The sequence below is a fragment of the Wyeomyia smithii genome, chromosome 1 (genome assembly GCF_029784165.1).
Source record: "Wyeomyia smithii strain HCP4-BCI-WySm-NY-G18 chromosome 1, ASM2978416v1, whole genome shotgun sequence".
Taxonomy (NCBI): domain Eukaryota; kingdom Metazoa; phylum Arthropoda; class Insecta; order Diptera; family Culicidae; genus Wyeomyia; species Wyeomyia smithii.
Window position 1 is genome coordinate 136,210,230 of NC_073694.1, and position 10,443 is coordinate 136,220,672.

General features: G+C 42.1%; 1 protein-coding gene across 1 annotated transcript; it reads left to right on the plus strand.

The window, feature by feature from the left end:
- The first annotated feature begins 6,004 nt into the window (after positions 1-6,004).
- LOC129717219 (uncharacterized) lies at positions 6,005-7,387 on the plus strand. The gene has a single exon (XM_055667074.1). It carries the CDS (start codon positions 6,005-6,007, stop codon positions 7,385-7,387), a length of 1,383 nt encoding a protein of 460 aa, XP_055523049.1.
- Positions 7,388-10,443: the final 3,056 nt, after the last annotated feature.

The following is a 10,443-nucleotide window of genomic DNA, read 5'->3' on the forward strand; positions in this document are numbered from 1 at the left end:
ATCTTGCAATGGTCCTTGCAAATCGGCAGCTTTGGCTCCTGTAACAGAGATTACACTGTCGTCTGCAAGTTGTCTTATCGTGCATGAATTTGCCAGACATTCGTCGATGTCATTTACATAAAAGTTGTAAAGAAGGGGGCTTAAACATGAGCCCTGGGGAAGACCCATGTAGCTAATGCGAAAAGTTGCCAAATCGCCGTGCGTAAAATGCATGTGCTTTTCGGACAACAAATTGTGCAAAAATTTGTTCAAAATTGGAGAAAATCCTTGTCGGTGAAGTTTACCCGAAAGAATGTCAATAGAAACGGAATCAAAAGCCCCCTTAATGTCCAAGAACGCAGACGCCATTTGTTCTTTGTGAGCATACGCCAGCTGAACATCTGTTGAAAGCAACGCAAGACAATCATTCGTCCCTTTGGCACGGCGGAAGCCAAATTGAGTATCTGATAGTAGACCATTTGATTCGACCCAATGGTCTAAACGACGGAGTATCATTTTTTCCATCAATTTCCGGATACAGGATAGCATTGCAATCGGCCTATAAGAGTTGTGATCAGAAGCTGGTTTCCCTGGTTTTTGGATGGCGATCACCTTCACTTGCTTTCAATCCTGCGGTACAATGTTTTGCTCCAGGAACTTATTGAACAAGTTCAACAAGCGCCTCTTGGCATTGCCGGGTAGATTCTTCAACAAGTTGAATTTGATTCTATCTAACCCAGGCGCGTTATTGTTACAGGACAGGAGGGCAACTGAAAATTCTGCCATCGTAAAAGGTGATTCTATCGCGTCGTGGCCCGGAGACGCCTCGCGAACAAAGTTTTGCGCAGGAACAGAGTCCGGACATACTTTCCTGGCAAAATCAAATATCCACCGACTTGAAGACTCCTCGCTTTCGTTGACCGTTACGCGATTCCGCATTCTTCGGGCTGTGTTCCAAAGAGTGCTCATCGATGTCTCCCTCGACGTCTCGTTCACGAACCGACGCCAATATCCGCGTTTCTTTGCTTTAGCCAAACTTTTAAGCTTGGTATCAAGCTCCGAATACCGTAAATAGTCGCCAGAAATACCTCCCTTCTGGAAGGCCAAAAACGCGTCGGATCTTTGCGTGTAGACATCGGAGCACTCATGGTCCCACCACGGAGTAGGAGGCCGTTCTTTGATCGTTACACCGGGATATTTCTTCGTTTGGGCTTGCAACGCGGCGTCGAGAATCAAGCCCGCGAGGAGGTTGTATTCTTCAAGTGGTGGATGATGTTGAATCGACTCGACCGCTTTTGAAATCATTTCCTCGTATAACTTCCAATCGACATTCCGTGTGAGGTCATACGGAATAACAATTGGTCGCATGCGAGTTGACCCGTTTGTAATTGAAATAAGAATAGGCAGATGGTCCAACCGTAGCGACGTCGAACATAAGGATAGATCCAAAGTGCTTGGGCGCGCTGGAGGTTTCGGGATACGTGTCATTTCACCGTTGTTTAAAATAGTCATGTCGAAGTCATCGCAAAGGTTATAGATTAAAGAGGAGCGGTTATCATTGTAAGGGGAACCTCAAGCCACACCATGAGAGTTGAAGTCTCCCAAAATTAAACGTGGCGAGGGAAGAAGTTCTATTAAATCAAAGAGCAGCCGTTGCCCAACCTGTGCTCTGGGAGGAATATATATTGAGGCAATACAAAGCTCTTTACCTTATATTGTCATTCGACATGCGACAACTTCGATGCCTGGAATCGAGGGGAGGTTAATACGATAAAAAGAATAGCACTTTTTAATCCCTAAAAGTACTCCTCCATATGGGGTGTCTCGATCAAGGCGAATAATATTAAAATCATGGAAGTTGAGATCAATATTTGAAGTAAGCCAAGTTTCACAAAGGGAAAATGCATTTGATTTTATTTATCAAAACTTTAAACGAATCAAATTTTGGTAAAATACTTCTACAATTCCACTGTAAGACAGAGATAGAATCCTACATATACGCAGTTGAATTAGGCATCGAAGGATACAATCGCTGCAAGGAGGGGCCATTGGGCAGTCAACTGCTTCAAAAATGATCTAACTGTTGGGAGGAATGCTGTAAGAAAAATTTTAATTGGATCGGGTATATTGAAATTTTCAAAAATCCAGTCCACAATGTCAGAAAATTTCACTAATCCAGAGTTTGTTTCATCAACTGGATGTGCAAAAGGAACAACTGGGGTTTTAGATGTTCCTGGCAATGCTGGGAACTCCTTCTGGGACTTTAAATTTGCAAGCCCAGGAGGAGTTTGCTTCGGTTTTTCCGCAGCACTGTTTGGTTTGTTCGTACTTTTCATTACACTTTGGGAAATCTTAAGACCTTTACGGGGAAGTTTAGGAGAAGAAACATTTTTCCTCTTCCTAGACTCCCCAGGATTGGCATAAGATGTTCCCGCTGATGAATCGTCAGAATCGGTTTCATCAGAGGACAACAGATCAAAGGGGTTCGATGTTATGGTAGAAGTGGTCACGGTCTTCTTCAGCACGTCTTCTTCTGCAGCACGGTCTTCTTCTGCAGCAGAACGCTTTGAACGCTCCTTAAGTGACCGCTTGATTTTATCTTTGCGCTGCATGTACACCGGGCATGTGGAGAGCTCATGCTGGTTTTTCCCCACAGTGAATACATTTTTCAGCATTAACACTGCAAGAATCTTCCGCATGAGTCTCCCCACACTTGCTACATCGTGCCTCATTGCAGCAGTAGGCGGCGGTGTGGCCTAACTGCTTGCAATTGGTGCAATTCATAACACGGGGTACATACAATCGCACAGGCAGACGAACCCGGTCGATCGAGACGTGGCTAGAGAGTGCAGATCCGGCAAACGTAACGCGAAACGAGACTGACGGAGTGTGAACTTTTTTACCGCCGACGAGAGACTTGGACCGCAATTGCTTACAATCCAAAATCTTCGCCTGTGTTTCGGTACTTTTGAAGCAACCGGTTGCGCTTTTTAGGATACACTCGACAGACAGACTCGAATCGGTTATGATACCGTCGATCTCCACGTCTCGTGCGGGTATGTAAACGCGATACTCGCGTGTGAAGAGCTCAGAGCGAGCGATAGCATTGGCCTGTGCCAGATCACTGACCACGACAGTATTAATATGTTATTGTCTTAACAACTAATCTGGGAACAAAATAAACAAACTTTACGTATCGCAGCTTGTTGTTTTGTATCTGCTCGAACCGATTGTTTGTATGCAATAAAAATCGCTACAATACTCTGTTTACGAGAACAAATTACCTTCGTTCCTGAGCAACAAAATGAAATTTGGGATCTAATTAAATGTTACTAAACAAAGGCCAGTTGTCACCAGAGAACTGTTACCGCCCTGGCCACGTCCTTGCAACTGTTGGGGAACGGAAAAGAAATGTTAGTCCAACATTTACTAAAGAGAACCGTAGAGATTCAAATATTCAAATGATAGAATTAATATTCCGTCGTTCAAATCTTCTCTCTTTGCCGAATTTAGAATATCTTGATAGAAAGTATACAGAAAAACAGTTCCAGACGCCATACGTGCCACATGCAACGAAATTTTCTTTAGTCTAGAAGAGAACATTACTAATTCACAAATAGTTTTTTTTTTCTGAAACCAGTTCTACAGAAGTGAAAGTTTAAAAATTAATTAACTTACCTGATACATAAACAGACAGCACTTATCGGATCCGAAGCGGCATGCAATCCTGTGGTTCACCTCCTCAATGCCATTACTACTGTACACAATTCGGAGAACAAATGCTTCCATTTCGCGGAAAGCAAAACACCCATGAATAATGGAAAGTTGTTTTAAATAACACATAACTATTCCAGTACGACCATGTTAGAGCGTGTTCCGAATGCACACTGCATGTTAAACGGAATCGGTTCAGTCGGTAAAGTTTTATTAAATATTCTAGGAGACGTCTGCACCATAACTGTTAACCGTTGTGTAAAAAGCAAAGCAAAGCCTTGGTGCTACATTCCGTATCGGAACTCGACCTTCTGTTTATTATACACAGACTTCGCAGCCAACTGTTGAGTGTACAGGACAATTGCGGGGCTAGCGCTACGATCCTACTGACACTAACAGTCTCTCCCGAGCCGAGACTCGAACCTACGACGACTGGCTTGTTAAGCCAGCATCATACCTCGAGACCAGCTGGGAGAGTGTAAACCATACTGTTAAAACTTCTACAAAAAGTCAAACTACGTACAAAATGCAAGCGTTTTAATTACAAGTTCGAAAATAATTTTATTTGCAATGTGGTTCTTCTTTCCAAAAAAATATTCTCACCTCATTTTCTCATGACTTACAGGTTCTTTCAAAACGTAAGTATAATGCCTACAATAAATGTTTACTTGTATAACTAGTCTCATCAAAATGTCAGCCGCTGAAATTTAAAAGCACTCCACGTAGGTTGTTCGGTTTCGTTTTGTTGTTTACTAAATGGCTCCCCTATTTGATTATGGCAAGGGTTATAACGCCCTTCTTGGAAACATTGATATTTTTTGCCATACTTGACCCTTCTGATAGTGCTTCACATACTTTTGCTGTTTATACACAGACTTAGCAAATAAACAAAATGATGATGGACATGTTTTGCGATCGGGAGGAAAACCTCGTGGTAGTGAAGCATACAGCGTTGCTGGCTATTATTTGAATAAAACATTCAAGTAAAACAACATAAGATTATGCACGCACCCACAAACGGTCATATTTTCCGGTTAGTGCGCATGCATACATGTTACACGAAGGTTTCGTGCAGATTTTTTTTTTTTTGCAAGAAGAAATCACTGTGTGTAAGAAACGTACTATGAACCAAATTTTCCACTGGGTTATCCCATATACTAATAAATTCAATGCGGTATATATGTTTCTATTTCCATACCAGTGAATGACGTTTTGCTAGAATTTTAGTTATAGAAAAACTAAAATTATTCAAAAGCAAAGGCATTTTAGCGGCTACTATTTTACTAACAAGAAAACTTATTATGGCATTCTCAACATCAGCGATAATGAGATTCCTAAATTAAGAAGACTATCGAAACATGACAGGCTGGTGTGCGCGTTTCACCAAATTCCTTCTCCTTATTTTATTACTTTTTGCCAATAATCGCGGCACCCACAAAACGAATTGGTAGTAAAAGTATCTTCGTAAGAACGTTGTTCCCGCAATTTCCTGCCTCGTAAAGGTATATAATGAGAAAATTGCACTAAATTGTTCTAGATTTTCAATTTGCATTTGATGTCATCGTCGGCCATGTGCAAAAAATTACAGCGAAGCTGACATGACGGTTTATGTGTGACGATGTGGTCGTTTATATAATAACCGCATTTAGACGTTTGGTTTAGTTGAATGATTGACTGAATAAATGGGTACCCTGCCATAATCGGCATGTGCTAAGTCATATGGCGTGTATGCATCCAAAGAGTAGATACAAACAGATAGCACATAATGTAGAACACTTATTCGCAACGGAGCAAACAACAATTTTCAATTTGTTTTAAAAATGGTTCACTTTGTGAAATGTTCACGCAGTAGACAAATTTTGTGCCAACTAGGAATTTGGTTTTCGAAGTAATTTTGTGTACCTGAATTTTTTGAAAAAAAAAAATCAGAAAACAACTTTTGAGAAGGGCTAACAGTTTTTTGTGTTTTTTCTTTCGAAAGTCTTCAATTTCAATACTATAAAACCTGAAACATTTCGTCAAGAAATTGTTTGAGATTTCGTAAAAAGTTGAAGAGGTTGTGTATGAAGCACGACTGCAAGATACCGTTGAGTTACGCAGCTTGGTTTATGGCAATGTATTTCTTGCAATAGTTTAGGAGATACACTCGAATTGTATCGGAGCTTTAAAAATAATGAATGGGTATATTCCCAATCTCACTTTACAATGAAAACTGAAGAAGAGACAATCATAGCAAGCAAGGTGATTCCCATTTTATTTGCACGGGTCTTTTTCCATCGTGAGATTTTCTTGTTGTCACTGTAAGGCAGAGATGCCACATGTTTTTGAAAAGTGTCTACAAGTGTCAGCGTTGCCTAATGCAAGTACCAGCAATCTTCAGCTCACACGTTCCTGCCATCTTAGTCGTCCGGGCTCTGAGTCTAGAGCTGGGGTCAGGGCTTGCCAAGCTGCCGCTCACGGCAAGTATTTCTCTTTTTACGACGTTACTCGGCCTGATGCCGTTCCCACTTTCAGACTAGCTCCAGCAGATCCAGCATCACAAATCCTGCTTTACTACCAGAACACCGGCGGCATCAACATGTCCATTGCTGACTACCAGCTAGCATGCAACGACGCTGATATTTATGCTTTCACCGAAACCTGGCTGAACAACAACACTCTATCACATCAACTTTTCAACGAAACGTCTTCCGTTCACCGGCAGGACCGTTCAGTTCACAACAGCAACAAGAGCAGTGGTGGTGGAGTTCTCCTAGCTGTTCGCTCCAGCTTCAAATCTCGTCTATTGAAACCTCCTGAGGACTTAACGGTAGAGCACCTGTGGGTGGCGATTTCAATGCTTACTGGCACTCTGTTTGTTTGCGTAATATACGTGCCTCCCGATCGCGTCAATGACTGTACCCTAATTGAAAATCACACTCTTTCTCTGGAATGGGTCGTTTCACAAATGGGAGCTACAGACAACATTGTCATTTTGGGCGACTTCAACCTTAGTACAATATCATGGCTTCACGGCAGTAACAACTTCCGGTTCCCAGATAACTCTCGTTCATCGATCAGGCCAGCATCGTCAGTCCTACTCGATGCGTACTCTTCTGCTAGACTCCGGCAAGTGAACGGCACCATGAACGCCAACAACCGTTTGCTCGACTTGTGCTTCATCAGCGAGGAGCTGGGACATAGCTGTTCACTTTTACAAGCTCCGGCACCGCTTGTCAAAAATTGCAGACATCATCCACCTCTGCTAATGACGTTTGAACTACTTCCTGAGCATCATTTTGAAGCAATCGCCGAAACCGTTCACTACGACTTTTACAGCACTGATTTTGAGGGAATGAAAAACTTTCTAGCTGATGTTGACTGGACTACATCTCTTAGCGGTGACGATGCTAACTCCGCAGCATCGACTATGAGTAACATTCTTATTTATGCAATTGATCGGTTTGTGCCTAAAAAACTTACCCGTGAGCAGCCACATCCAAGTTGGTCAAACTCAGAGCTGAGACGCTTGAAGAGGCTTAAAAGGGCGGCACTAAAGAAATATAGTAAACGTCGAACCGATTTGTCGAAAGCTGAATACTTACGCGCCAACACTGCATATAAACGCCTCAATAGTGCTTTGTACAATGACTACCAGTTTAATCTGCAGAATCGACTGAAAACGAACCCCAAAAAATTCTGGAGCTATGTGTAAAAAAGGGCGCAAAGAATTTGGGCTGCCTTCTAGTATGACCAACGGGACCGACAATGTTGACGCCGTCGAAGGTATCGCTGATCTATTTCGCACGCAATTTTACAGCGTATTCTCCGCTGAAAATGTAAACGACCAAGACATTGCGAATGCCACTAATAATTTGCCTACCATGAGAATGCTCGGCTCTCCGTTCGTCATTGATAGAGACATGGTGATTGCAGCCGGGAACCAGATGAAAATATCAAACGGATACGGCCCTGACGGCATTCCTTCTCTAATTCTAAAACGATGCTTAAATTTGCTTGCTGCACCTTTGGCCAAGGTCTTCAATTTATCCTTGACGACGCATGTGTCGCATTTTCAACAGCTGCAACGATGTGTTTGATTTTAAAGTGTCCCGTGTTAAGAACAAGCGTTGTTTGAGAAATGTTTTATGCTAATTTAGTTCTTAAGATAGCTGATTTTAGTAAATGTCATTAGGGTAAGAACTTTATCTGTTGACAAATAATAAATAATAATAATGATAAGTGCTTAAAAAACGAAAACCTCTGCTTGAAAACTAACAAAATTCTATCCGTGGTTCAAACAAAGTGAGTTCGCCTTGGCGCAAAAATCGGCACACATCTTGATGAGGTCTTTGCATTCGTTAGATTCTGACGAAAATCTGCAGAGACCATGAAAACTGCAAATATCTGCGAGTCAAAATAGTCGAAGAATCTGCATCTGGTATCCCTGCCGTGAGGTACGATCCGTAATAAGCTTCTGAATAACCTACGTCGTCTTGATGCCGTGACCTTGAAAGATTCAAAATGATATCTGAAGGCGATTAACCCTCTAGTGTACAAATTTTTGATTTTGACAAAAGAACTCTAAAGCGTTCATTTTATGGTCAGATTCATGAAATTCAATTCAAATAGTTCATAAATAGTTTGTTTATTTGTGAAAATGTAAAACCCGTCAAATGGTCAAATTTTTTGAAAACTTTTTTTTTCATAGTCAAAATGTTCTTTGAGCGTTGTACACAAATTACGTAACACTTAAAATCTAGATTTCATACCCCCTCCCTCCCCTATGTAACAATGAGAAACGTTCGTTATGACTCCCCCCCCTGAAATTACGTTCCAAAGTTAACATTTTGTGCAAATATCACAGTTACGCAATTATATCAACTAACAACCCCCTCCCTCTCTCTTCCTAGCGAAACCTGTCTCTGCTTAACCTCCAAGCTCTCGGTTCTGTAAATCTGGATTTACTTGATATAAACACGTACAGTCCCTTCAGGGGGTGACATCCATGAAGAAAATTTTAATACGTGTCACCTTCAAAATGGTAACATCCGTGAAATTAATTATCTATTAGGTGGAGGTCGAGGTGGAACCAGTGTTGCCACAGGTACAGATTTATCTGTAAAAGTAGAGATTTTTTCGTTATTTCTGGTACAGATTCTGTACGGTACAGATTACAGATTTTTGTCAAAAGGTACAGATTTTTCTAAAAGGTCCATTATTTACACTGAAATATATTTCTCGGTGTACTTGAAATCACTTAGGATGCTTCCCTTGAAAAATATAACAAAACATTTGTGTGAAACTCGGTGTGAAGGGCCGACTGGTATTTTTATGCAAACGTTGCTATTGTGCTACTGTCCCAGAAGAATCTCGGAAATCTTGAAAACAATTTCCAAATTTAATAAAAATATGTGTAAATATTATAAACTTAATGAATAATACATAGCTTCTGTAATGTTGTCAAGGTTAACAAAAGTGATCCCTCTATGCATCACAAATTTTAAAGGTACAGATTTTGGTACAGATTTTCGGAAGAAAAAGTACAGATGAAAAAGATTTTTGCCCTTCCAGTACAGATGAAAATGTGGCAACACTGGGTGGAACCCTTGAAAATTATATAAGGTTGTTGAGTATAATCTTAACCAGCTTTTCAAAAACGGGTAGAATTAGTGCAATTGAAAACGAACCTACTAACTCTCACAATTTTTGATAACAAGATGATTTCACTGCAACGTGGTTGGGGTGACACCCACGGGAAAAGTGGTGGCACCCAAGTTTTGCGCCCCGGGTGTCACCCGGTCACGCTACGCCACTGAATGTTAGCATCATTAACGTGCACAGCCCCCACCTAGTAAGTAACAATGATAATGAGGACGCCTTTTACGCGCAGCTAGAGCGCGCATACGATAGCTGCCCCAAAACATGACGTCAAAATGGTTATCGGAGATCTCCACGCTCTAGTTGGCCAGGAGGTGGGATTCAGACCGGTTACTGGAAAGTTCAACACAAACCGGCTCACGAACGAAAACGGCCTTCCACTGATTGACTTCGCCGCCTCCGAGAACATGGTCATACGTAGTACCTACTTCCAGCATAGTTTCCCATATAGGTCGAACCTACCGTGGCGCAATCGTCGATTCTGACCACTATCTCCTGATGGTCGTCAAAGATTTTCGGTTGACAACAACATCCGGTACCGTCGCCCGCCACGGTATGAACTCCCCAAAGTCGCTACTGAGTACGCGCAAAGCCTTTAGGTAGCGTTGCCGGATGATGGAGAGCTTACTGAAGCCTCTCTGATGGACTGCTGGTGTGCGATGAAAGCAGTAATGAACAACGCAGCGGAAGGCCTTGCTGGATTCGTCAAAAGAATCGATGTAACGGCTGGCTTGACGAGGAGTGCCAAACGATTCTAAACGAGTAAATGCAGCGCGTGCATTGATGCTGTAGCACAGCAACCGTCATAATGCCGGGAATAGCTGGAGTGTAACGATATGTAGCAGCTGTATCGTTCTCAAGGAACACGTAGATTCTACAAGAAACTAGAGACATCCCGCGAAGGCGCGAGCTGATATGAGTCGGGATAAAGATGGAGGAATCTTGACGGATGAACGTTAGGTGATCGACAGGTGGAAGCAGCACTACAATAAACACCTGAATGGCGCAGAGGCAGAGGACCAAAATGGTAGAAGAAACGACTTCGTCAGCACAGCGGATGAGGGCAGCTCAAGAATAACAAATCTTCTGGAAAGGATGGCATCGCAGCGG